Source organism: Myodes glareolus, chromosome 26 (genome assembly GCF_982192425.1).
Source record: "Myodes glareolus chromosome 26, mMyoGla1.1, whole genome shotgun sequence".
Lineage (NCBI taxonomy): Eukaryota > Metazoa > Chordata > Mammalia > Rodentia > Cricetidae > Myodes > Myodes glareolus.
Window position 1 is genome coordinate 40,794,891 of NC_142051.1, and position 27,926 is coordinate 40,822,816.

At 47.1% G+C, this 27,926-nt stretch overlaps 1 protein-coding gene across 2 annotated transcripts in view; it reads right to left on the bottom strand.

Annotated features, from left to right (window-relative positions):
• The window catches only part of Gnptab (N-acetylglucosamine-1-phosphate transferase subunits alpha and beta), a 59,806-nt gene extending 43,094 nt beyond the window's left edge, over window positions 1–16,712 (bottom strand). The window contains exons 1-2 of one of the 2 annotated variants that reach the window (XM_085683285.2): window positions 16,467–16,712; window positions 411–496 (exon numbers count right to left, since the gene is read on the bottom strand). In XM_085683285.2, coding sequence (XP_085539411.2) covers window positions 411–496; window positions 16,467–16,583 — 203 coding nt within the window. In that variant the 5' untranslated portion in view covers window positions 16,584–16,712. The remainder of the gene's footprint in view (window positions 1–410; window positions 497–16,466) is intronic. The other variant, XM_085683286.2, reaches the window with a different exon arrangement.
• Window positions 16,713–27,926: the final 11,214 nt, after the last annotated feature.

The following is a 27,926-nucleotide window of genomic DNA, read 5'->3' on the forward strand; positions in this document are numbered from 1 at the left end:
ACCACCAAGTGAGAGACACTCAAATGTATTAACAAACCACTAGCTTCCACCAATCCAAAAGTTAGGAATGACATCATCAGAACCTGTGGCAGAGATCCCCCCCAATCTGCTGGAACCCACTTTCCTGACGTTGCCATCTGCTACATAACTATAAAGACTTCATGATTCATGAACCCATTTCCACACAGGAACACATGACTTCGCACAATACGAATCCATGTTCCTGGCCACACACATTTGCCTCAAAAAATAGATTATTTCTTATTCCCTTGTAGGCGAGAGACGTGTTTCGTGCAGACATAAGCAGTCTGGCCAGATCTCTTTAAACGACCACCATATTTAAAACATGAAGGAATCCACAGCTTACTGTTTAAATTCACATAACAGGTAAGCTACAAAATAACTCTCACCGATTCTGAAAGGATTTCCCAGCAATATTGTCTCTGTAGGAATCAAACAAAACATGGTATTGATCCCGGCTCCATTCCAGAACCACCTAGAAAAAAAAAGAGAAAAACACCAATGCTTTCTGGGTATCAAAAACCAAGAGTTCAATACAAAAGTCAGTTCACGTCAGCAACTGCTGCAGAACCAGGTAAGCAGTCCAGAGCGCCCGTGTACTCTATGCCTGCCTCCCACCAGACACCCTGCTCAGGCCAGTACACAAGCTACAGTTGTGGCTTAGACATCTGAGAAGACTTAGGAGCTCACGGGACTTGGGATGGGGTCTGGGAATACAAAATTTTAAAGAAAGTGATGTTTGAACGGGGTCTCGAGGGGGGTGAGAGAGAGGTAACGGCAGCCAAGTTGGAAGAGTGTATTTGGGGCAGGTTGATTGAGGCCAGCTGTGCAGCTGACCTCTTTGAGCAGAGCTGGTACATGGAGGCTGTGTGCCATAACACACGGCCATCTGTTTTCATGGTCTTCTGATGCTCCAAGATCTGGTCTTTGCCTACCTTTACTGCCTCCTTCACTCAGACCCCGCACAAGTACCACATACCAATGTCCTCATTTAATGCATTTATCTACAAACATCTGCACATAACTGCAGGCTTCAAAGAATAAGCTAAGAGCCCCAGCTTAAAGGAACTATGTTGGCTGGTTGTTTTCCATGGCGTCATAAATGTGTCACTGGCAGACAAAAATCATACATACTTACGACATACACTGCGCCTCGGTATCTGCATACACTGTGATCAAATCAAACTAACTTATGCATCTGCCATCTGACATATCCCTGTGATGAGAACATTCAGGGTGAATTCACTGAACAACTTATGACGGTTTAAAATTTTGCGTGTAGCAAGAATGTGGAGATGAGAGGACAGCCCGTGGGGGTCAGTCCTCTCCTGCCACGTGGGTCCCTGAAGCAAACTCAGGGCTCTAGCTGCTGAGCCGTCTTGCCAGCCCTCGGCAATTTTTAAGCATCAAATGTATCATCTGTATATCATGTCCATGAATATGTACATGATAATGTCCATGTATCAAATGTACTATTAATCACAGTCACAAAGCTGTACCAGACATCTCCAAATTTACTCCTCCTCGCCAAACTCCGTGCTCTCTGGCCAACATCTCTCTACAATCTACAATCGATTTTCGAACGGAAGTTGACTGCCATGCCAGCTGCACAGAGGAAGGGATGCCAACCCCTTCTAGGAAAAATCACTGAGAACGGCTTCCCTCAGGAAGCGAGGTCTGCAGTGTTAACAAGCAGAGCCTTTCCGAAGAGCAGCCAGAGAGCACAGCACACGTCGGCGGGTTCTAATAGTAGACTGATGGAGGAGTGAGGGAGAGAAAGAGGATTCAGGGCGGCTGTTGGCTTCTGGGACTTCTCCTGCAGCACGTAAAGAGATGGTGGCCATTGGATGACAAGAGGAACAGGTACAATGACAAGGGCTGGCGAGATCCAGGGTCCTGCTGTCACCGGTGAATAAAGTTAAACATGCACAAAGCTGCCCTCCATCTTTGCATCACGCAGAACCGAACCCGAGTTATAATGCCATCTGCACTGTGAAGCAAGAGCGTCGGCTGGCTGCAGGAGAATCAGTTCACTGAGCGCCAACACAGCAATTCGCCGTCGCTAGCTCTGTGCCGTCTGCCACGGGACGACCGCTAGTTGTGTTTTGAAAAACAAATCACCAAAAAAAATTAAGCTAGGAAAATTGTCTGTTGTGGGGAGTTAAGGCCCATCAGACCGAAAGGAGCCAACCTGGAGTCTGCCTGGAGCTGCCAAAGGTCCCCTCTGTGCCTAACCAGAAGGAACTACCAAGCGGTATTTCCGGGGCACCTAGCAAGAGGCACTGATCAGACTGCTTGGGTGCTGGGAGAGTATTAAGTGTTTTCCCTGTTATTAAACACATGAGTCTGCTGTAAGCCTTCCACCCGACTCCCACCGTCTGTGGTCATTGACATTGTGCTTTTTCACCCCCCTCCCCGAGGAGGACGTTAGGACCCAGCAACAGCTCGTGGCTAGTGGGTTGCCCAGGAGACGCAGCAGGTGGGAGAGAGGGCACACAGCTGCACCAAGGGAAGCCCAGGTGATAAGTTTTATGTTCCCTCCGTGTGTTGGCTCACACCAGAAAATCCAACTTCGCCAGCTTCAGGGCGCTCTGGCGTATTAGTAAAACAATCTCTGACCCCCCAGTTCAATCCAGACGCTCACTCCCTTCTCTGCCCTAGTGTGCCTTGACTGTTGACTTAGAAACTAGTCGCCACTGTCTGCAGTGTTCCATGCCTGATTGATAGCTTTGTTGTCTTTATCTTTAAAAAAATATTATTTCTTTTTGCCTGCATGTCTGTCTGAACACCACATGCATGTAGTGCCTGTGGAGGCCAGGACAGGGCATCAGATCCCTTGTGCCCGGAGTCACAGACAGTTGGAAGCTGTTACATGGGTGCTGGGAATCGAACCTAGGTCCCCTGGAAGAATAGCCAGTATTCTTAAATGCTGAGTCACTGCTACAGTCCTAGCCTTGTTCCTTATTTTACCTTTTCTCCTGTGCTAGCCAGGCATGTTAGACAGCTTATTAAATGGGGCACAGCTTCTGGAACCTTCATGATTGTAATGGCGAGATACTTAGAATATTATATGGCACTAACGCTAATTAAAACCTGATACAGAGGGGCTAGAGATACGGCTCAACTGTTAAGGGCTGCTCTTTCAGAGGACCAGGGTTTAATCCCCAGCACCCCACACGGCATCTGCCTATAACTACAGTTCCAAAGGATTCAACACCCTTACACAGGCCTGACTGCACACAAAACACCAGCGCACATAAAAGAAAATTAAATAAAAACTAAAACCAAACAGACCAGTTGAATTTGTCCTATAAAAAATTATATGAAAATTAATGTCACTTTTTACAGATAAAATGCCAGATTTGCCACTTGAAGCTTTTCCTTCAGACACCGCCCCTAAACCAGCAGTTCTCAACCTGTGGATTGTGACCCCTTTGGAGGTCATATTTACATTACAGTTCATAACAGTAGCAACGTTATAGTTATGAGGTAGCAATGGAATAACCTTATGGTTGGGGTCACCACCACAAGAGGAACTGTGTTAAAGGGTCTCAGCATTAGGAAGGTTGAGAACCACCGGTCTAGGCCAGTTTCCTCAGGATGCTTTTCTCTGCCATCAGGGAGATTGGTTGGTAAAGTCTAAGATTAGGTGAACTGCAATATTCTTTATAAAAATAATCCGACATACCATACAATGTTACTAGTTTTAAAAAGTACAAATACCATTAGAAGGAGGCCTGTTTTAACAGGTAGAAATGTTTCTGCGTGTGTGGTGTGTGTACGCATCTGTGCAAATATGTGTGGAGATCAATGATCAACACGGGATATCTCCCTCAATTGCTCTCTATCTTAAGCTTTTGAGGCAGAGTCTCTCATTAGGCCTGGAGCCCGCCGATTCTGCTGGACTGGACAGCCGCCGAGCTCCGGGGTCCACCTGTCCCCATCTCTCTCCAGTCCAGGGACTGGGGAACCATGCTTCGACACTCATCTTTAATGCAGGTGCTAAGTGGAAAAGCTCAGGTTCTCGGGCTTGCGGAGTGAGTACTGCGCTGGCTGGGCCATCTCCCTGCGTCCTGAGTTTTCTATTTCTAGAGTTCTATTTGAATAATCACGGCATTCACAATCAGTTGCCGGGCAACTTTTACAAGATGGCAGCCAAAGCCAAGCTGCACCTCACTGAGTCCCTGGGACGTGACAGCAGCTATGATGACACAGGCGCCCCCCCTCGTTGGCCATAGGGGTTGAGCCTGTGTCACCTGATGCTGGCTTTGCTCAGGCTGCCCCCTCAGGTTTCTCCGCAGCTGGCTTGTAAAATATGCTAATGAATACAGCCATTCACCACTTCTGAGGCTGATGTTTACCTAACACAGCAGGCATCCAGTGACCCAGAACTATCCCCCCACCCCCACTGCTGGAAATGGCCAAGATTACACAAGAAGTTTACGTTCTTATTGTCCCTACTGTGACTAAAATTCTCAGATGAAGCAGACACCCGACTCCTGCAGGTTGTCCTCCGTTTTCCACAGACACGGCACGGCACACACGCATGTAGACACAACACACACAGTAAAAATGTAATTTAAAATTAATGAAAAATGAGGGTACAGTTTCTTCATCAAAGGAAGTCAGGTCAGGAACTCGAGTAGGGCAGGAACCTCCTGATGCAGAGGCCATGGAGGGGGAGAGCTGCTTATTGGCCTGCTTCCATGGCTCCCTCAGCCTGCTTCCTTTCCTTTTTTCTGTTTGATTTTAAATCATAGAGTTTTCTGCTTGATCACAGAATGCGACTCCCTCCATCTTGATGAGACTTAGTCCGTAGGAGGTCTCTAAGATCCTTTCTTCCCGCTGAATGTGCTGCATGTATGAATCACCCACGAGCTGACTGATCACCCGCTACAGACGCTGCCATCTGCACCACAGGACTGGAACAAACTGTCCCAAGACTAGAGAAATGAAAAAAAAAAGGATCCTGGGAAGATGCATCATCTATTACAAACACTGGTTTGCTACATTCTAGAAGGAAGGACGGAAGACCTCTACACGGTGATTATAAAGTGCAAGGCATAATAATAAAGTACTTGCCCCTCGGCTAGCCCATTAACACACCACAGCACACCAGGGCAATCCTTGGGTGCTTTTCTGCTGTCTCCGGGGACCATCGATGGCACAGACAAGCATCATCTGAGCGAGCCGGCCTCTCACTTCTGCCTACGTGGGCATCACAGCCAGGAGAGCTCCCGAAGCGGACATATGGCATTTAATTAGTGTTTATTGGATGCTTGTCACTGGGCACTTCGCAAGGTGCCTCACAGACATCTGACGCCTCATTTAACCCACCTGTCCTCACCAGGCTCAGCCACAGTCAGTGTCTTGGTTAGGGTTTCTATTACCGTGGCAGAACACCACGACCAAAGCAAGTCGGGAAGGAAAGGATTTACACTCCCACAGCACTGTTCATCACAGAAGGAAGTAAGGACAGGAACTCAAGCAGGATAGGAACCTGGAGGCAGGAGCTGATGCAGAGGCCATGGAGGGGTGCTGCTTGCTGGCTTGCTCCCCATGGCTTACTCAGCCTGCTTTCTTACAGAACCCAGGACCACCAGCCCAGGGATGGATGGCACCACACAGAAATGGGTGAGCCCTCTGCATCAATCACTAATTAAGAAAATGCCTTATGGCCAGATCCTATGGAGGCATTTTCTCAGTTGAGGTTCTCTGCTCTCCGAAGACTCTAGCTTGTGTCAAGTTGACACAAAACCAGCCGGCACAATCAATGAACAAAAACAAGCTCTGATGCTCACAGCGGTCCTTCAGCAGGGGCTCACGGAACATCTGCCACTAGGGGTGGGGAGCGCCAGCCCACGATTTTACTTACACTTGTGGATCAAGATGTTGGTGGAGCGGCCGGCAAACAGATGAACAGACGGTTGGGCCCCTAAGTGTTCCCATTCTACCCATGTCTCTACGCCCTTCCTCCAACCTAATCCAAGACTCCCGCAGACTACTCTGCCTGCAGTCGCACATACGCAGGGTTTCTCCGTTCCTGTACCTCTGATGTGGCGCCCTACAAGTTTTTCTGTCAAGAGAGGGATATCATCATTTAGCAGTGTCCCTGGGCCTCAATTACTAAAAGCCGGTACATAACAACCTTTAAGGGTACCAGGTGCAGGGGGAAGGTCCCCACAACGACACCCATCACCTCTGTATCAGCTCTGTCTTCCTTTCTATCTCCCGCCACAAGGGTCTTGGTTTATTTTGTGTACGGCAGGGACACATAAATTCTCCGGCATGTATGTAGATGACAGAGGACAACTTGTAGGGATCAGGAATCTGTTCTCTACGTCTACTACACAGGTCCTGGGACTCAAACTCAGGTCACCAGACTTGGTGACTGGCACGCACCTTTACTCACTGGCCCATCTCATCGGCCCCTTCATTTACCCTTTTAATTGTTCTCCCGACATCAAGGCCTTTACTCCGCTTCATTGGTGAGAAGTGGTAGTTTCTCAACATCAGCACCACTGGCATGGTCATTGCTGTGGGGGATTGTCCTGTATATTAACAGAATTCTGTGGGAATTGCTACCCTGAGTTATATTTCCCTGCCCCCATTTGAAGTGCTTATCTGCAGAGAATCATAACTTCCCTCTGCTCCTGGAGTTGGATGAGGAAGTTTGAGTGTACGTGATTATTCCTTGATCCCTGCTGGGGTCAGGTGACAGTCCCTACTGGGAACAGGTGAAGGTTGAATGCACATGATCAGTCCTTGACCCCTACTGTGGTCAAGTGACAGTCCCTCCTTGGGTCAGGTGACAGTCCCTTCGCAGCCCCCTCCCCATTTGGTGCCATGGTATAAAAGCTAGCCCCAGCAGAACAATAAACGAGCTGCTGTTTCACCTCAACCTCGTGCTCTGTGGACTTCATTCAACCTGGACACCCTCCGCCGAGACTTGGTCTTTACACATTAAAGTCAATAGCACTTCTTCATTTGATGCCCGGCTAGGATGATCTAGAATGTCTCCAGATGTTGTGAAACATCCCTTGGGGGAAAGATCACCACCAGCTGGAACAGCCCTGGCCTCCTCTGTCCCCTGCTGAGTGCTGCTGGTTCTCCAATGGACTTACACAGCATCAAGAAAGCTACCCTGACCTAGGCCACCTGAGGAATCTATTCTCGCTGCTGGTGTTGCCCACCACGCCCTCTATGTCTTTGCAGCAACACCCACAGTGGTGATGAAGTAGCATTTAGTGCCCCCACTGTACAGACTCCTCGTAGGCAGGAACCACGCCTCCTCGTTGACTGTTGTGCCCCAGGGGCCTGGCTAAGCATTTTCCTAACAGAATGAATGAGCCGGGCATCCTGTGGATGTTTTAAGCGGAGTTTTAAGGTTTCAGAGATGCCATCTCTGACCTCAGGTGGCTAAGTACAAAATGGGAAGTTAACTTTTATCTCCTGAGCAGGCTAGCTGCCCTGAGAAACTGCTGGGCACATAAAAATACGCATTTCTTTGGAAGGACCAAATCCAAGAACCCACATTCCAGGGCCAGAGAAGTCATGGATCAAAAGACCAAATTCCCTGCAGAGTGGAGAGAAATTCACCCCCATCACGGCATAAGGAGGCAAAGGCGATAGCCCAGAGGTAGCGGCTGGCCTTCTGTAACTGCTGATCGACCTTATCCTGGACTAGGACAGAAAGCACTCCCAACTTCCCAACCCAGGGAAAAGACTCAGGGGTCAGTCACCAACACCAACACAACTCACCACTGCTCAAAGCCACCCCTGCCGCACATCTGAGCCACACCAAGGGCTGTCAGCTCTCTATTCTCAGGGGGAGGTGGGAGTCCATACCTGGGAAGCAGCTCACACTCCCTAGTTGGAGCCAAACATGGGTGTGCCCTGTAGGAGAAGTGGGTCGCACACAGGACACAGAACCAGCAGGGAATCACCTGTTATTGGGCCCGGACCCAATCTGCATTCCGCCATACACACCCTGAGAGTCAGAGGCTAAGACCTCCAGAGGCTATGGGAGGAGTTAGCAACCCATCTAAATGAAAGTGGCCTGGGTTTGGTCTCAATAGGGATGACTAAGTGACTGCTCTAAGCAGGGTGGTAGGAGTGGTCTTGGAAGGATGCCCTTTAGGTATTTGACACTTGCCAAACCTGAGGTCTTACCTTACATGGGAAGGACTTCCTGCCCTCTGTGTGCTCACTCACTGGGTTAGCAAGGAGAGGGGCCCACAAACACACCTCTCTCCTCCATTTTGGTCTTGCTGTCTGTTGCAGGTCTAGCTAGGGGAGCCACAAAGCCTCTACTGAGGCTCTGGAACCTGCTTCTTCCTGAGACTGGTCACCTTAATGCTAGTTCCAGGACAGGCTCCAAAGCTACAGAGAAACCCTGTCTCGAAAAACAAACAAACAAACAAACAATAGAACTACAAACTTCACAAATACTTTCCACGGAAACAGCCCGTGATTGCATCTACATGAAGGAGGGCAAACAGTTATCACTGGCGAAGACCAAGGAAAGGAAACCGGTTTGAAGTGAAGCCGGTATCTTTGACATCTGTTGCTCTGGCCGATCTCTGATAACACTGTGGTAACTGTTCTCTGGGGTAGCAGTCTCAGATCACATGACTCAGCTGTGACTCCCAGGCCTGCCCGCCCGAGGCTCTGCAGACGCTAGGGTGGCTGACGTGGGTATAATAAGGGCACTCAGCCCCAGGGCAAGGCAGGCAGCTCCGAGGGTAGCCACCCCCCCCTGACAAAGGCTCTGCAGTGACCAGCCAGGGCAGCGGAGAAGTTGGAGGCCACACCTGTTTGGGGCAGGCTGCCTGACCGAGCTGAAGACAGGACAAGGAGAATTTATGACATCATTCAAGCACCTTGATCCAAGGCACCAGAGGTTTAGCCTGTCCAGTTACACCAGCTAGCAAGTTCTTTTCAAAAAACCGGCCTGAGCTGGGATCTGTCACCTGCAACCCAGGACTCCGGATGACAATCAGTACCTATTCCCAGTGACCAGGGATTCAAAATGCAAAGGGATGACACTTTGAACATTAGCAAGCCTCGGCTCAGCTACCAAAGGGTCTTACTGTCCAAAGCATTCTCTCCTTCCCTCTGCTCACAGGCCTATTCCTATAAGAGGCCACCTGAAAGCTTGTGCGTCATGCAAAGGTCTCTGGGGCCCCTCTGAAATGTCTCAACAGTGACTTTTCTTCTTTAAACTAAGCCGTTATTGCGTGCCGATTCACACGCTGAATTCCCTCTTCTCTCACACTATGACGTGGTTCTTATGTGTGCAGTAGGGCCTCCTCTCCCCAGCCTGAGTGGTACCTACTATTCACAGCCTATCAGCAGGCCTCAGGTTTCTAGAAAGACTTCCGAGAACAAAAACGAGTTTCAGAACATGAAACGGACAAGTTACACATATGAATCATGTTTGAAAATATAAAGTAACCACACATTGATCAGAGTACCTTACCTTCACTGAAAATGAGGTTAAAAGGATGCAAGGTAAAAAAAAAAAAAAACCACCCTTCATCCATCCATCCATCCATCCATCCACCCAACCATCCACCCACCCACCCGTCCGTCCGTCCATCCATCCAACCATCTGTGCTCCAGAATTTACTTGGCACCTTCCGGTTAATAAGCATTTTTCATTTACCAAGAGTTGAGCCGTGGCTGAGACATAGTCTCTGCTTTACCAATCAACTAGGCTCTGACAGCAGTGTCCCCCAAAGAAAGTTCTATGTGACCCCTAACCTTTCTCCATTGCACACATTCCATTAATATTATAGTTCACCCTTCTTTCAAATTCAGAGATTCACCTGCCTCTGCCTCCCCACGTGCTGGGACAAGTGCTGGGATTAAAGGCATGTGCCACCATTGCCCGGTTTCTTTTTTATTTTTAGTGCTCTGTGTGTGTGTGTGTCTGTGTGTGTGTGTGCGTGTGTGTCTGTGTGTGTGTGTGCGTGTGTGTCTGTGTGTGTGCGCGTGTGTGTGTCTGTGTGTGTGTGTGCGTGTGTGTCTCTGTGTGTGTGCGTGTGTGTCTGTGTGTGTGTGTGTGCGTGTGTGTGTGTAAAGCAGAGGATGATTTTGTGGAGTTACTTCTCTTCTTCAGCTTTTATATGAGCTCAGGGATGTGGCACAGGGACTACCCCTTGAGCCACACTGCCAACCAGTTCAGGTTTCCTGTGTGAACCTCAATAAAACATTCTTGGACATTAAAGTGGGAGGGAGGGATCTTGAATATGTTGGCCAGTGGTTTTGAAACCATTTTGCCGTTTTAGCTGCTTTTGTTTTGTAAGACAGGTGCTCACTCCATAGCTCTGGCTGGCTGGCAACTTACAATATAGATCAGGCTGGCCTCAAATTCAAAAGATCCACTTGCCTCTGTCTGCCAAGTGCTGGTATTAAAGGTACACACCACCATTCCTAGCAAAATAATTACTTTTTAATAAAACCCCTGATGCTAAAAATAAATAATAAAGCTGTGAGAGATGACCCCTCACCCACAGGATCAGCTGCTAGTAACTCATTTTGAGTATGACTGAGAATTAGTTTGTGCAGACTGTGCCCTCGGATGGGTCTCTTTCAGGTCACCTTTCATCTATCCACTATCTATCTATCTATCTATCTACTTACCTATCTATTTACTATCTGTCTATCTATCTACCTACCTATCTACTATTTGTCTGTCTGCCTGTCTGTCTGTTTATCTATCTATCTATCTATCTATCTATCTATCTATCTATCTATCTATCTATCTACTTCTTTTGACTTTCACCAAAAACACACGAAAAAGGGCTGGAGAGATGGCTCAGAGGATAAGAGCACTGACTGTTCTTCCAGAGGATCTGAGTTCAATTTCCAGCAACCACATGGTGGCTCACAACCATCTGTAATGAGATCTGGCGCCCTCTTCTGGTGTGCAGGCATATGTGAAGGCAGAATGTTGTATACATAATAAATAAAATCTTTAAAAAAAAACACACACGAAAAACCTACAGTTTAATCAGGACACTGATCAAGAACAAACATGGCAACACACACTTTTCCTGAAACCGGACCAGTTAAGAAGCCAGTCACAGCGGCAACTTGAGCTGGACCTGGTTTTCAATCCTCTTTGCCCCGGAAAAGGAGTGCTTCATTAATACAAAAACATGACTCTCAACAGGGAGGCGAGGGGGACATTCTTGTCAGTAGGAGCAGAGAGACTTCAACTGAGAGAACTGACTTTCTTATGTGAGTTAATTTTGTTTTGTTCCAAGAAAGTGATATAGTCCCAAGTAAGAAAGGCACACACACAAACGCACCCACGTCCAGGTGATCTACAAACACCCCTTTTTCTTTTGTCCGTCGCTTGGTGGCACACTGACCTCTCTTGAACTCATTTAACTGGCAAGAGCTATTATTTATAGGCAGAATTTTCCTCATGGAATATAAATATTCATGCTCTTCACCGTGGAGAGTGCGGGTATTTGATGGTAAGATAACGGCAGTCGTGGAAGGTTCAGGAAGGGGTGTGTGGATTTGTACATAAAGGATGGGCCTGGAATACAAGCTCATCTCAAGAGCACGGCTTAAGACACATAACAGCCACTATAATGAGCCAGAAGTCTTCCTTTTCCTTTGAGTCAAAGTCTCACCGTGTAGCCCAGGCTAACCTCTAATGCTCAGACCTCCTGCCTGTCTCCTGAGCGCCAATATCACAGTCGTGTTATATCATACAAAGCACACTATAACATTTCTGAACCGAGGGTACAGTCGATCTAGATTCCTTAAAGGACTCCTAAGGACAGTCTAGTGCCTGACTTAGAAGGAACTCAGGCTCTCAGCCCCGTGTGACTTAAAGCAAACAAGCTGGTCCCTGCTCCCCACACCCACTGCTGTGACTGGCCTGCCCTCCAAAGGAAACTTGGGACAAAAGGCTAAATGCGGTGCTCATTAGCATACAAGGCTCTCTCAGCACAAGAACCTCTTACAGAGTCCTTGCTGGCATCCTGGCTCCCCTCAGCCCCCTACCCTGAATTTCTCCAGTTCATGGGCTTCCCTTCTCCAGCTTCTCATTCCTATATAACCCTGCCATTTGGGTCATGCACTAGCGCTCTCTCTCTCTCCTCTGCTCTTTTCCTCTCTCGCTCCCATCATGGCCGGTTCACTCTACTGGCCATGTTTAATATACTGCTTTCTCCCCCAGCTCTGGACTCTTTCAGACGCCTCTCTGGATGCAATCTCATTCACAACCACAATAAAAACCTCTTCACCAGACTGTGGGGACATCACGGTCATTTCTTTCAGACCAGGACCTCCACTAGGAGGGCCCACCCTCTAGACTGTCACCTTTGGATCCAGGTGTGTTTCTATCTTACCAGAATCCCCAGGGGTTTTCCGGAAGTACTCGGCTAGACTTACAGGGGAAAACAAGTTACTTAGTAGATCCTCCTTTGACTATACTGTTCCTCAAAATTTGAGCCAGTGTTCAAACAGCTTATTAAAATGCAACGACCCGCAGTTCAAACAGCTTAATCAGGACGGCACTTGCCCAACACTCATAAAGCCCCAGTTTAGATTCCATACTGGGTATGGTGTTGCATACTGTAATCCCAGCACTAGGGAGGTTGAAGCCAGTGGACAGAAAGAAGTTCAAGGTCATCTGGGCGGTGGTGGCATACACCTTTAATCCCAGAGGGAGGTAGAGGCAGGCGGATCTGTGAGTTCAAGGCCAGCCTGGTCTACAAGAGCTAGTTCCAGGACAGGCTCCAAAGCCATAGAGAAACCCTGTCTGGGGGGGGGGGGAGACCAAACAAAAAAAAAAAGGAAGAAGAAGTTGTTGAAGGTCATTCAATTCTCAGGTGCTTAAGGAGTTGGAGGCTAGCCTGCCGCACAAACGTGATCTTGTCTCAAACACACAGGGTGGGGGCACTCTAGCAGAGGCTGGAGAGCTGGCAGCAGCTACTCTAAGGCTCCCCTAGTAGACTGGAGTTTGGACCCCAGCACTGATACTGAGCTGCTCACACCACCTGGATCTCCAGCTCCAGGGGATCGTCACACACACACACACACACACACACACACACACACACACACACACAGAGCTCCAGGGGATCGTCACACACACACACACACACACACACACACACACACACACACACACACACACACAGAGCTCAGAGCTCCAGGGGATCTTCACACACACACACACACACACACACAGCTCCAGGGGATCGTCTCACACACACACACACACACACAGAGCTCAGAGCTCCAGGGGATCTTCACACACACACACACACACACACACAGCTCCAGGGGATCGTCTCACACACACACACACACACACAGCTCCAGGGGATCGTCTCACACACACACACACACACACACACACACACAGCTCCAGGGGATCGTCACACACACACACACACACACAGTTTTTAAAAAAAATACCCACATTGCTTCTAACACTAAAGGGGGAATAATGAACTCATACTTTTACAATGATGTTTTGAACCCTTATATACATTATAACTAGTGAACTCATACTTTTACAATGATGTTTTGAACCCTTATATACAGTATAACTAGTTAACAAGTGGGTGCTACATATATAATCAAAGTACTGTTTCAAAAGAATATTTCAGGGACCGAGACCAAATAATTTATGATAGCATTAAGAGCGGCATTAGCTATGATGGTTCAATAACGTCATGTGCTATCAACAGAATGAAGGGCTTCACACGTTTAACTCCCACTGGTGATCCTGATAAGATATCCTCGCCCGTATTTTGAAGAGGAGGAAATGGAAAGAGGTTAGATTTCTTTTCCCAGATCAGGTAAGTGTGGGCTACTTGAGAAACCAAGAAACCATCGAGACTGGGGATGAAGTTCAGGGGTAAAGCCCTTGCCTCCGAGCAGCAGGTCATAGGTTCCGTCCCCAGCAGCGGAAGGAAAGGAGGCGACCTTAATGAGATGTCTTAGAGGATGTACAAGGGCACTGGTTGCCAAACCTGACACCCTGAGTTTGATCCCTGGGAATCATGAAGTGGAGAGAGAACCACATGCACACATGTACAGGTGATATACGTGGACCCCACATGCACGCACATAATAAATGAAATGAAAACTTCAGGCTTTCTCTGTAGCTTTGGAGCCTGTCCTGGAACTAGCTCTTGTCGGCCAGGCTGGCCTCGAACTCACAGAGATCCGCCTGCCTCTGCCTCCCGGGTGCTGGGATTAAAGGCGTGTACCACCACCGCCTGGCGCCAACTGTCTAAGCTTGAGGCAAACGCCTGCCATGAATTAGCTGTGTTAACTTATGCAAATACCTCGGCTGCGTAACCTGTAAGGTGGGTAAAATACTACTGCCCATATCAGATGATACTGTGGGCGACTAAAGAGCACGCCTAGTAAAGACTATGTTTGCTATTATCATGATTATTAGCTGGAACCATCAGTCAAATCCCGAATCCATCTACCCAGCCCTCCAGCCTCTCCACTGCTCTGTGTAAGCACAGCACAGACCAGCAGTCACTGTTGTGTGACCTTCTGACACTCGTCATTTCTCTTACTTAACCTACACGTCAAGGTCTGTGCCCACAGTCAGGCATTGTGGCAATACACCTTTAACCTCTGGACACAGAGACAGGTGGATCTCTGCGAGTGCAAGGCCAGCCTGGTCGACATAGGGAGCTCCAGGCCAGCCACGGGGTACATGGTGAGACATTATCTCAAAATAAAACGAAAATTTATGGGGACTTCAAGGTTGTAACAAATGTACTTTACACTGTGGTTAGTAAACCGTTCACTCAAAATTAACCAGGTTAAAAACATAACCCAGTGACCTCAGCTAACTAAGGGAGGGAGGGCTAAGTTAAGAAAATTGCAAACTTCTGACTAGCCCAGCAATTTAGTTGAGACTATTTTAAAAGCCAAGTCACCCAAAAGCAGTAAGACACTAACGATGAAACCAAGGCAGAGTAGGAGTGAGTGCAATATTAAAATACCCCACACTTAAAAGCCTGGGAAGTTCTCATTCCCACCTGTAAGACTATTTTTTCCCCCCGTTGGTGCTGTAACCACTAAAAACACACCTAGGCACATGCCATATAATTCACCCAGTCACTAAACACATGCTTAGTCTGCACACAGTGGCGGGGCCTGGCACTGGGCTTCCGCTAGAGTCACCGCATTTAAACAGATAACCACCTCCTCTACAGACCTTACAGTCCAGTGTGGGTGCAGACAGCACGCATGTGCATTGCGGCGTTTTACAAAAACCATTCTGATCATTTTAGAACCCTCTAAACCTCTTACTAAAATACAAACGACTACGTAAAATTGGGAGACACATTTCAGGGCCATTTGCAAACAACTTTTCTTCCTGTTTCCAGGAGCAGTGTTTTGTTGAATCACACCATTTCTGACACGCTCGCCACCCTGTGCACACCGAAGACAGAGTACCATACCAGGCTGCCAAGAATCAAATTACTGTGAAATTTAAAACAAAGAGGAATGTCTAATTTCAATCCAAAGACGTCCAAAGTGTGTCTCCAAAGGAGCACAAAATCCACTTACCCACCTCCCAAACCGGTTGCTGTGCCCTTTGAATAGTTTACAATCTAACCAAACTGCTTTACTGCACATAAATTATGCGCAGGTCTCGGCCCAAGACAGACTAGTGCCCTGATCTAAAAAGTATTATTATGCCCCGTGACGCAAGAGTCTGTGCTGACTCCCAAGAGGTCCCGGGCTGGAGTCCAAGGTCGGCAATTTTAGTCACCTGATGAGGACCCTACTCTCGGCTCATCTAGATAAGCACTTGGTGCCTCCCAACAGCGTGAGCGGTCTTACTAGTTAAGGCCTCCACCCGCTGACATACAGCTGTTCAATACGGTACAGAATGAAAAAGAAGGGAAAAGTTGAGGGGAAAAAAAAAATCTCCCTTCATGCTGCAAAATTCACAAGCAAAACTGCACGTGCCTCCTAAAGTCTGAAACCCAGGAGAAACCGGGTTAAGAAGATAAGGTGTTTTGCCAAAGGTGAAAGATTAATAGGGTGGCACCGGAGGACTGGATCTGAAGGAGGACCAAGACATGAAGGGTCGCGACAGGAAAAAAAAAATACCAACTGCATATCCCCGGAGGGAGTTTCACTGGCGCAAGGCCTGCAAGCCGAAGTCAAATGACTGGAGGGCTCTTGAGGACAGCCCGGGGAAGGAAGGGAACCGGCACCCCGGAGCACGGGAAGCCCGGAGACCCAGTGCAGCTGCCGCAGCCGAGCCTGGAAGAAGATGCTGCCGGCGGCCGGAGCGGGTGGGCTGCATGCTGGTCCCCAGGCTGCAGCAAGGATTGGGGACGCAGGAGTGGGGGGGACGCCTGCAGCGCGGGGCTCAGCCGGGGAAAGGGCTGCGCACGCGGCTGCGGGGCTCGGGCTCCGCCACTCACCTCTCCGAACTGGAAAGCCGAGACGATGGTGACAACGACGCCCACGAAGCAGACGTAGAGCCCATACCTGTGGGAGAGGCAGGTATAGGTCTGTCTCTGCAGGAGCTTGAGCAGCATCACCCCGGCCCCGCCACCCCACGCCGGCAGGAGCCCGCGCCTGGCCGCCGCCGTCTCAGCGAGCCGCCATTCACCGGCGCGCTTGGCTCTCAGCCCCCGGGCCGCCGCGCATGGTCGCTCCGGCGACCGACAGCCCGCTGGGCTCCACGCCGTGGCCGCCGCTTCCGGGAGCCCGGAGCCCACGCCCTCGGCGCGGCGGAGGCGGACCCGAGGCCCGCAAGGCGGCGAGCGCCGCCCGGGTTGGCCTCCGAGAGGCGGCGGCGATTGCGGCGGCGGCGGCGGGTCGCCAGCGCCACCTGGAGGGCGGAGGGGGCAAGGGCAGGCGCGCGCCCTGCCGTCTGCGCGTGCGCGGCGGGCTCCGTCCTCTGGGCCCTGCCGGGCTCCCTAGTGGGACCCACCCAGTTCAGCAGGTGACCGACCAGGACTGTCCCCAGAAGAACCCTGGTTGACAATGCCACCGGGTCAAAAAGCACAGCTTCTATCTAAAGTTTAGACTTGAGACAAATGTGAGTGACCGTGGTTAGGGAAGACATTCAGCTTGCCCCTAAATGATAATCTACTCTGTATGTTCTTACACGAGGTTTGGTTAGTTATTAAAAAAAAAAAAAAGTCACTAATCAAGGCATTTGCCAAACACATTTTGAGGTTAGACTGGCTGCCGCAAAGCAGGGAATATTCTAACGGGTTTAAATACTATCAGATGCCTTAGCTTTGGATAGGTGATTTGTTATGAATATTTTATTTTTATTTCTAACTATATTTAGTTGTGTGTGTGAGAGAGAGTGTGTGTGTACTCCTCTGTGTGCGTGGGGTGGGGGCCAGTTGTTTCTGTTCTTTTACTCTATAGCTTCAGGAAATTGAACCCAGGTAGTCAGGTTTGGAAGCAAGCACCTGACCCTCCTGGGTCATTTCAGTGCCCCTAAAATACAACTGAAAAGGTGTATAGTCACAAGGTTATTGGGTTGGACAGAGAGAGAGAATGGCTTTCAAAAGAACCAAAAACATCCCAAGATAATTTGGCTCTGGTCTGCAACAATCGTGACTGCCCGTGACCACAAAGGCATGCAATTTTGGTTTTGTGGAATCTCTACCGCAGGTGCTGCTTTTTATGGGAACTATAACTTCAGGGGGACTATAACTTTATGGGAACTATAACTCATGGGAGCTATAACTTCGTGGGAAATACATGCCATGAATATTTGTGTACACACGACTTTATCTGAACCGGGATATGACTCAATAGCAGAGAGTTTGCCTAACATCGAGGAGGACCTGTGTTCATTCCAAGCACCAAAAAGAAATGAACTGAACCCAAACAATGAAATACTTTTCTGTACTTAACTAGGAAACCATGAGTTTCACAGGGCACTTAGTGAAGGTGCTGTGAGGAACCCCAGCCCTGCCCTCCTTAGACACCATCATATTGTTTGAGAAAATTTGGGGCTAATAATTTGAGCTTTACTCATTTACTGTATATGAAATGAAAAATGCTGCAGCATGCATGGGCAGCCCATGTACGGCAATTCTGCTGAATTTGTCCACATTGGATTTCATGGTCTAAGTGGATGAGGATGACTGACCAGGTCTCTTCCTCTAGAGGGCACCAGACCTCATTACAGATGGTTGTGAGCTGCCGTGTGGTTGCTGGGAATTGAACTCAGGATCTTTGGAAGAGCAGGCAGTGCTCTTAACCTCTGAGCCATCTCTCCAGCCCCATTCACTATGTATATGTACATAAATGTGTGTATGTATATGTATGTATGTGTGTATGTATGGGGGTGGGGGCGCAGAGGTGGGGAGGCAGAGGATGTTGAAACAGCGTCTCATGTGGATTCTAATGTCCAGCGTAGCCCGACAAACCTCGAACTCTTGATCTTCCCGTTTCTCCCTTCCAACTGGGATTATAGGTACACACCACTTTTTCTTCTGGTTTTCTATTTTAATGGTTTGTGTGTTTGCCTTTGAAAGTTCCAATCTTCTTTTCCTCCTTTTGTTCTGACGTTCTTGACTCTGTTTCTCAAAATTGATACTCAGGTTGCCTCTTTGCCCGGTATTTTTGTTTTGTGGTTCTGAGAGAACGGAACCCGGGGCCTCCTGCATTGTTTCTTATAAACCCTAAAGTATAGATTTCCCTGTAAGCACTAATTGTATTGTAGCTCGCAGAGACTAGTATGGGGGTATAGCTTCTCCATGAGAGTCTGGTGCTGCTTCAGACCTGGGGTACCTGGGGCAAGGGGAAGGCTGGCAGGGAGGTCAGCAAACCCATTCCATGATGGCAAGGTCGCCAGAAGACTGCTTTCTGGCATCTGTGGTTGAGACAGATCACCACTGCCATTCTCACAGGCTTGCACACCGACTCACCACGCCGCTGGAGGAAGAAGCAAAAGCCACCCACTAGATAGAATCACAAGGAAGAGGCTGCCCTGTTCTTGCAATGTGCCTTTATTGCCCTCTGCTGGCCAAATTTAACACTACACCCGCGGCGCTGCCGGTCACCGTTAACACACCAGAGGTACACATTTGGAACAGAAAATTGATTTCTGGCACAACCCTGAAGGCAATTCTGTCCTATACAATTAGAACTTGTCTAAACAAACAAACATCTCGTTTTCCCTCACACAGTAATAAACAAAAAAAAAACGTGTGACCTCAAAACCGGTGAGGATTTTGCCCCGCCTGCGAGCATAAGTTCTGCAACAGTGAGCAACATCCGGGTGTCCACTCCAGTTAAATTCTGATACGACACAGTGACAGATCCCAAAGGTTGAGTGCCCAACACCGGGCTCTCTATTTAGATGCCAGTCAAACCCTCAGGTTTCTCAGGGCTTACGGGCAGGGTACAAACTGGAGTTCTCACGGTTCGCGCAACCCCATCTCCCCAGGTTCAATTCGTTTGCCTCAGCCGCTCACAGAATTCAGAGAATTCTACATTGCTGCTTCATTATAGCGAGCGCTCCAAAGGCTGCAGATTGCCCGTGTGTGCCCATTGCTTTTTAACTACTAGACATAGACGAGAGTCACCTGGGAAGAGAGACCTCCGTTGAAAATGCTTTGAAACATCGGGTTCGCTTCTGAGCATGTCTGCAGGGCAGTTTCATCGATGGGGAAGGGTCCCGAACACCGTGGGTCCTGTCCTGTGTAAGGGAGCAAGCTGACCATGCCGTAGGAAGCTAATTGAGACGCTGCGGTCCTCCAGGTCCCCACCGCGGCATCCCTTGCTGACTGACTCTAACTTGTAGGGTGAAATAAACCCATTTCTTCCCACATTGCTTCTCCATCACGCTGCCGATCATAACCACATAGATACAAACTAAGTGTGGTTGGCGGCTCACGTCTGTATAATCTGGGCACTCAGGAGGCAGAGGCAGAGGCTCGCAAATTCGAGGCTAGCCTGGCTGGATGGTGAGATACTATCTCAGAAAATCAGGATCCAGGAATAGTGTTCGCCGGTCGTGTGCAGGTCCTGAGTTTGATACCCCCACCACCAGAAGGAAAAGAAGGATGGAAAGGAGGGGATGCGAGGGGAAAGGGGTTCTACATCCCTCAAACCCTCTTCAGGTGTACCAACCTTTAGGAATATGTTCAGCTATCCAGAGACTCTCTGGACCCAAGTCCTCTGGGGCTTTAGAGAGACTTCATCACGCAGACGTGATTGCTTCTACACTGGGAGAGTAAGCACAACTCGGTCTATAGATTCGGATTCCCTTTTCTCTGCCTAGGTAGCCTTTCTTCCTTCAAATTATGGGCAGCATCCTGCTGGATGAGAAGAGCCTTATGACTGGTATCAGACAGTATAGGTTAGAGAATTTATCTTCCTGTCTGCCTGCCTGCCTGCCTGACTGCCTGCCTGCCTGCCTGCCTGCCTGCCTGCCTTCCTTTCTTCCTTCCTTCCTTCCTTCCTTCCTTCCTTCCTTCCTTCCTTCCTTCCTGCCTTCCTATTATTTGGTCAGGGAAACCCTGTAGTCCAGACTAGCTCTGAACCTTGCCTCAGCTTCTGGAACTTTGGAATTAATTAAAAAAAAACAAAAACCACCTGTTCAGAGAAACCTTTATAGGCCAGCTGTATTAGTTGACCAAAATACTCAATAGAAACAATCCGACAAAGAGGAAGTTTATTTTGGCTCAGGGTTTCAGAGAGAGCTCTGGCTGCCAGGGCAGATGTGTACCTGGTAGCCAGCAAGGTGAGGCGGCCAACCAGGAAGCAGGAAGTGTGCTGGAACCTGGGGTGGGGGTGAGGGGGCCGCATAACCTTCAAAAGGCCACCCCTAGTGACCGGCTTAGGCAGGGCGGCCTCACTTCCCGGAAACTCCACAGCGGTCAGCCTTCAAAGCAGTCTCCAGGTGCGGACAGAGGATTCAAGTCCGGAGCCAGATCAGCCTGCTGAAAGGAAAGCAGGGAGACAGATTCTGTGGCTTTCGGGCATCCCCCTTCACCTGCTCTAACACCATCACCCTTTAGTCCAGTAGTCCAGCTTCTCTCTGCACCGCTCTTCTAGAATTCTGGAGAAGACTGCCGGCATCTGCTAGTCTGCCCCAGCTCACCTTCCCCTCCCTCGTGATTCCATAAAGATGTCAATCCACGGTGATCTCACTTCTAACCATTTCCCAGTCCCCCAGCACCGTGCCGATACGTCAGACCCGCCGTGCATTCGAAAACCAGACTCGGAGCCCGGCCACGCTTAGCTTCTCTGACTCCATCAATGTTTAAAATTCCCGAGACTCTGATGCCAGCAACAAGCTCTGCATCCTCAATTCTTTTTCTTAGTTCACTCGAAAAGTGGACCAGCAAATCTTTTCTCTCCGCCTACAATCTAGTATCTTAACTTACATGTTTAGTGTTTCTTTTCTGTTTTTAAACAGTCTCATAGTCTGGGCTGGCCTCAGACTTGCGGTGTAACTAAGCGGTCCTCCACGTCTGGCTACCATTGTTCTAAAGTAGTCACCTTTAACCCTCAAGGCTATCTCTAGTGAGACAGTGCTATCTCTAGGCTTTGTGAACTGCCACTATTATTGTCAACAAAATCAACCAATGGAGACGGAAGTTTCTGTCCCACCGGGTCTCACGGCCATTCAGTCCCAAATAAACTGCGGGATTGGGCAGGAGCCACGTTTATTGCCACAACTCTGTGGGGTTTCTAGATTCACACCACCACCAAGAAGCATGCCACCCACTGCTCATAAATACCATTTAAGTGTTTGGTGGTAGGGCCTCTTAAAAGAGCTGCTAGGTTTTTGCCACTAACTCTTGAGTCAGAAAGCATTTTTTTTTTTTAAGCGCTCTCAGGCTTTATGTGGAAATTCTTGCCAAACGTTTGGGTGCTGTTTGCAGACTGAAGTTTCTGTCCCGCCTGGTCCCAAACCAATCAAGGAATGATGGCCATCCTATGACTCAACTCTCCATATTGTTTCCATGGTAAAAATCCAGTCGTTTCTCCCAGTCTTATGTGTTCCTGCCATACAGAACCACTTAGCTTCTCCTAGACAAATACGGTCCACTCGAACACCATGGCCTTGTTCTCTGACTTTTCTTTGTGTTCCGAAACACAAAGTGCGGTGTTTGGCAAATTGCAAATCCTTAGTCAATGTGCTTTTAAATGAACTCATCTTAAATTCGGGGTTATTGCCTGCTCTATAAAACCTTAATCATAAGGGGAAACAAAAGGCATCACTAGAGAAATCCCTCTCTCCAAAGAGCTGCTCTAAAGGCCTTAGATTTTCATCTGTGTGTCTTCTTGCATGTATGCACTCATGGAGGCCAGGAAAGGGTGAGCATTGAGGCACCTGGAGCTGGAGTTATAGGCAGCTATACGCTTCCCAGTATGGGTGGTAGGCACCTAACTCTGGCCCCTTTCAAAAGCAGTAAGTGCTCTTACCCTCGGAACCATGTCTCCAGCTCCCCCCCACACTCCAAAATTGCATTTTATTTGGGAAATGCAGGGCAAGCAGTTACGGCCTGATGGTCTTATTGTTTTCTTAGCCCTCTTCAAGTTTTTTTTAAGAGCATGTCTCTCTCTCTCTCTCTCTCTCTCTCTCTCTCTCACACACACACACACACACACACACACACACACACACACACACAAATTTGCGCTTTTGTACCTGAGCACACATGAAACATTTGTGGGAATCATTTTGCTTTCTTTTCCACATGAGTCTCTGGGACCGAACTTGGTTCTCAGTCTTGGTGGCGAGTATCTTACCCAGTGAGCCACCTCTCTGGCCCTGGGCTCTTCTCCAGTGTGTTCACTGCTTATAGACTTCCAAGAGAAGACGGCTTGCTGAGATCTTTCTTTGCTCTGCGTGGAGTCTGTACCTCTTATGAGATATAGATACAGACCCAGAGCCTCTGAGGGGATACAAATAGGCAGATAAATCAGTGTGGTCTTTATAAATGATGGCATCATACCAGAGGATTTCCATAGATAAAGACAACTGAACACGATTTTCTACCTACTAGAAAAACCCTATGCACGACTATTGAAGTCAGTAAAGATTTGAGGTTAGCCAAATTGAGAAACTCAAGTCATACGGGTTCCTGTATTTGTGACTTAATCTAGAAACTATGCAGGAGGGAAAGGCAGGAAAAGAACTGACCTCTTAAAACTTACAATTCTCGTATTCACTGTCAAAGTGGAAATCCCCAGATTTCTCAGAAAGACTTTTTACTAACTTTAATAAAACCAATTGCCAGAAATTATTATGAAATTAAGGAAGTGTCCGATGTTAACTACCCTAAATGCCCTGAATGGCAATGACCTGGACAATTGAGTTTTCATTACAGTGGTCACTAAGGACTTGGATGTTCTGTCTCTTTGAGAGGTTGACATTCCTAAACCTTCTCTATTTCTTTCAAATTTGTTTTTTGTTACCATTTATATATGTGTGTGTTTTACCTGCATGTATGTCCATGTATCACATTCATGCCTTGCATCTGTGCTGGGCAGAACAAGGGATCAGATCTCTTGGAACTGGAATTACAGATAGTTGTGAGCTGCGAAGGAGGTACTGGGAATGGAAGCCAGAACCTATGGCAGAACAGCCACTGAGGCTTCTCCTCCAGCCCTGAATATTTATTTTCATTCGATTTTATGTGTATGGGCATTTTGCTTGCATGTATACCTGTGCAACACATACATGCAATACCTCTGGCGGCCAGAAGGAAGTGTTGGATCCTCTGAACTGGAAGGACAGGTGGTTGTTAAACATCTCTGATTTCTATGCTTAAAACCATAGAACCTCTTATGGAATGCTAACACTAATACTAAATATAATATACAAATGGATAAAGCAAGATTGTCTTGGTAGTAGGATCAAACTATTATCAAGCGTGGATATCTGAATCCACAGAAAGCCTGAGAAAGTTTGGAAAGAGTAGAGTAAAGCATGTTTTCTTGGTAGCAGCAATTTCTTGGGTTTGCTCTGTTTGTTAGAGGTAAGAAAGCACTCTCATCTAAGAGAGGCTTCCTGACTCAGCTTTAGCTGCAAAACCTTGCAGCTCTTTTAAGAGGTCCTGCCACAAAACACTTAAATGGTGTTGATGAAAAGCTGAATGCATGCTTTTCGGTTTTCAGTCGTAGCAGGAAAAAAGCTGCACTGTTTTAAAATGCCAGCCGTCCTGCCAGGGCAAATTCTGACTCTTTCAGGCAGGTAGTCCGACTGAGTGTGGTCTGTGAGCAGAATGCTGCAGCTTGCTTGCTGGCAAGGATGTTGAAATGCCATAGAGTTGTGGCAGTGAACACAGCTCTGGCTGGTATCTCCGCCATGAGGCTGGAAAGCTAAGGAATGGACTGGATCCAGCTGTCAAAGCCACGGCTTTAACCCTCTCCATAAAGACTCGTGTGGTCAGAAAAAGAGAGATATACAGTAAAGAGAGATTCAAAGAGGAAGAAAACCTCTAAATGGTTTACAGTGTGTTAAAAATATATGCAGGCTAAAAGTTAAAGTTCTTAAAGTAAGGAAAGAAAGAGAGTAGTTGGGTGTGGTGGTACACACCTTTAATCCCAACACTTCAGAGGCAGAGGTAAATTGAACTCTGAGACTTTAAGGGGCAGAGGTAGTTGACCTCTGTGTCTTCAAGGTGTGGTAGAACACACCTTTAATCCCAATGCCTACGAGACAGAGACAGTCAGATCTCTGTGAGCTCAAGGACAGCCTGGTCTACAGAGTTATTCCAGGACAAAGATATACAGAGAACCTGTCTCAAAAGTAAAAGTAAAAATAAAAGAAATAGAGGTTGAAATAAAGCTGCATAAAGATGGAAAATACACAGAGAATCTTGATACTGTATGCTATTATTCTCTCTTTGAATTGTTTGAATGCTGAGGAAGGAGCAACAGCTGCTAAAAGACTTTTGTTTATAAATGCTGCTGAACTAACCCAAGATAGGAATTTTGAAAATACCTTGGCTTCAAAACTGAAGTCAAAAGGTATGCTACTTTGGAGAAGAGATTTTGCTTTTGTTTCCACAGAAAATGAGAGGCTGTGGATTCATTCTGAGTTAAGAAAAATCAGGTTCGATAAAGGAAGACCACCTGAGAAATCTCCAATAGGAACAGATGGCCCAGATGACAGAGTTCTTCATCCAGAACAGGTTCAAGACTGCTGCCTGAGATGATCAAGACTCACAGGATACTTCAGTCAGGACTTGATCATAACTCTAAAATTTTCTTTAGGTCCCCATAAGATTATCAGCGCCCCCAACCAGCAGGAAATAGCCTGAAATACTACGCCCACATTCCCAACAAATGGACTATGGGTATTTTCCTTTGTTTTTTAAAAAAAGAGGGAAATGGTGTGGGAGAATTGTCTGTATTCTGTCAATCATATTTTAATAAAACGCTGATTGGCCAGACAGGCAGTATAGGCAGGAAAGCCAGACAGGAAGTAGAGGTGGAGCAAAGAGCCTGGGAATATTCTGGGAAGCAGGAAGCTCCCTCTGCGATTCCTGCTCAGATCACCGAAGAAACAACATGTGAGCTGCCACGCTGAGAAAGGTACTGAGCTGTGCGGCTAACGTAGATAAGGATAATGGGGTAACAAAAGTTATAAGAGCTAATAAGTAGCCTGACCTAATGGGCCAATCAGTTTATAATCTTATGGAGTCTTGTAAGTGATTTTCCTTGGGGCTTGCTGGCTTGTTGGGGTACTGGGCGGGAACAGAAACCCCAACAAGGCAGCCGTCATGTTACACATTTGCTTTCATATATTGTTTCAATAAACATTAATCAATTAATCTGTATCCATTATTGATACTAGAGATAGAAATTTGACAAATTCAGTTCCTATTCTCAAAGACTTTAGAGTCTAGTTGGTAGGATAACATGTTAACATTGTGGAATATGAAATAGAAATAGCCCTGGGATACAAAGAAGAGGTTCAAAGGTCAAACATCTGGATTGGCAGGCAAATGGATCAACAAACGGTTATGAAGCACCCACATCAAGCATAACTTCACATCTGGATGACCATGATGAGCCTATATATAGGAGAACAGCCTCAAGAAAGTGCTGTGGGATGATGCTCTTGTACACTGTAAAGATTTGTCACTTGTATTGGTTTAATAAAATGCTGACTGGCCACTAGCCAGACAGGAAGTATAGCCAAAACAATCATACTAAAAAAAATACTGGGAAGAGAAAAGGCAGAGGCAATCATAAGCCAAATGCAGAGGAAGCAAGATGAGAAGGCCTTTGAGAAAAGGTACTAAACCAAGTGGTTAGACATAGATAAAAATTATGGGTTAATTTAAGTTGTAAGAGCTAGTTAATAATAAGTCTGAGTCAACAGGTCAAACAGTTTATAATTAATATAAGCCTCTGTGTGTTTCTTTGGGACTGAACAGCTTTGGGACCAGGTGGTACAGAAACTTCTGTCTACAAGAAAGAACAGAGTTAAGCAGAGGAACATTCTAAAAAGGAACAAATATACCCCTCCCTCCCTCCTTCCCTCCCTCTCTCTCTCCTTCCTCCTATTCTTCCTTCCTCTCTTCTCCTCCTCTTCTTGTCTTCTTTTTGTTTTCTTCTTCTCCTTTTCTTTCTCCATATCCTTCTTCTTCTCCATCTCCTTCTCCTCCTCATCTCCTTTTCTCTTTGAGACAGTGTCTTATAATCTATTTTAAGGCTGGCTTCAAACTCTCTTTTCCCATCTCAGTCTCCTGGGTGCTGACTGTATGGACAGCTCATCATACATACATTGAATTCCTTTGGGTTTTGGGGGAGAAATTCAATATACAGGCATGGTTTAAACATGGATGACCAGGTTGAAGTGGGATTGGACTACATGGAGTGACCCCATGCTCATTGACAGAGTGATATAATATCACCTAAGTAAACAGGAAACACATTGCAAGCAATTTCTAAAATTCTAGAATTGACAGAGACATCTTGCTGCCTGGACAATTACCTAGCATTTTTTTTGTAACATTGGAGCCCCCATCTTCAGTCTACAGGCCCATAATATGCAGCAAACTTTTCCATGAAGCAGAAAATCTGAAACACTGTTTTGCTTATATTGGCAGTTTGTCAGTCACTTTCTTCTGGGTCCTGCAGAATGTTTGACAGGCTCTCTCATGAAACAGGAACCCTGAAGGACTGTCTCACCTTTAGGCAAGTTCAGCAGTCATTTTCCATTGGGTCTTGCATGTCCAGTATAAGTATACCATCAAGCAATCCATGCAAGAGCAGTTTCTTGCCCAAACAGCTAACTTTATCACATCGAAGGCAAATTTCATATGAGTTTCTTCAAGACCATCAACCTCTCTGAAGTAATTGGTGCTGCCAGGAGCAGACATGCCTCACTGTTGAGAAAAATCTAAGTTGTTTTTTTTTTTTTTTTTTCGAGACAAGATGTCTCTGTACCTTTGGTGCCTGTCCTGGAACTAGCTCTTGTAGACCAGGGTGGCCTCGAACTCACAGAGATCCGCCTGCCTCTGCCTCCCAAGTACTGGGATTAAAGGCATGCGCCACCACCACCCAAAATCTAAGTTCTTAAAGCATTTTAAATGCTATAATCTGTAAGTTTTTGAAGAGCTAAAAATTACCTACCTAAAATATATCTCTGCATATCTAGAAAACCTAATTAACAGGACTACAAGTTTGATTATTATAGATGACTACCTATTAATTCACAATTTTTAATTATACATTAAATTTTTAAATGAGCTGTATGAGCATAATACCTTAAACAAGAGTAGAAATATACATATAACTCAATTGACCTGAAATTTGTATCAATAAACCAAAGTCCACAAAGTATTCATTTTTATGTCATATCCCTATTTTTTAAAGAAATTGACTGTGACCATTAAACATTTATAACCAACCCCTCTAAAATAAAAGTAAACACT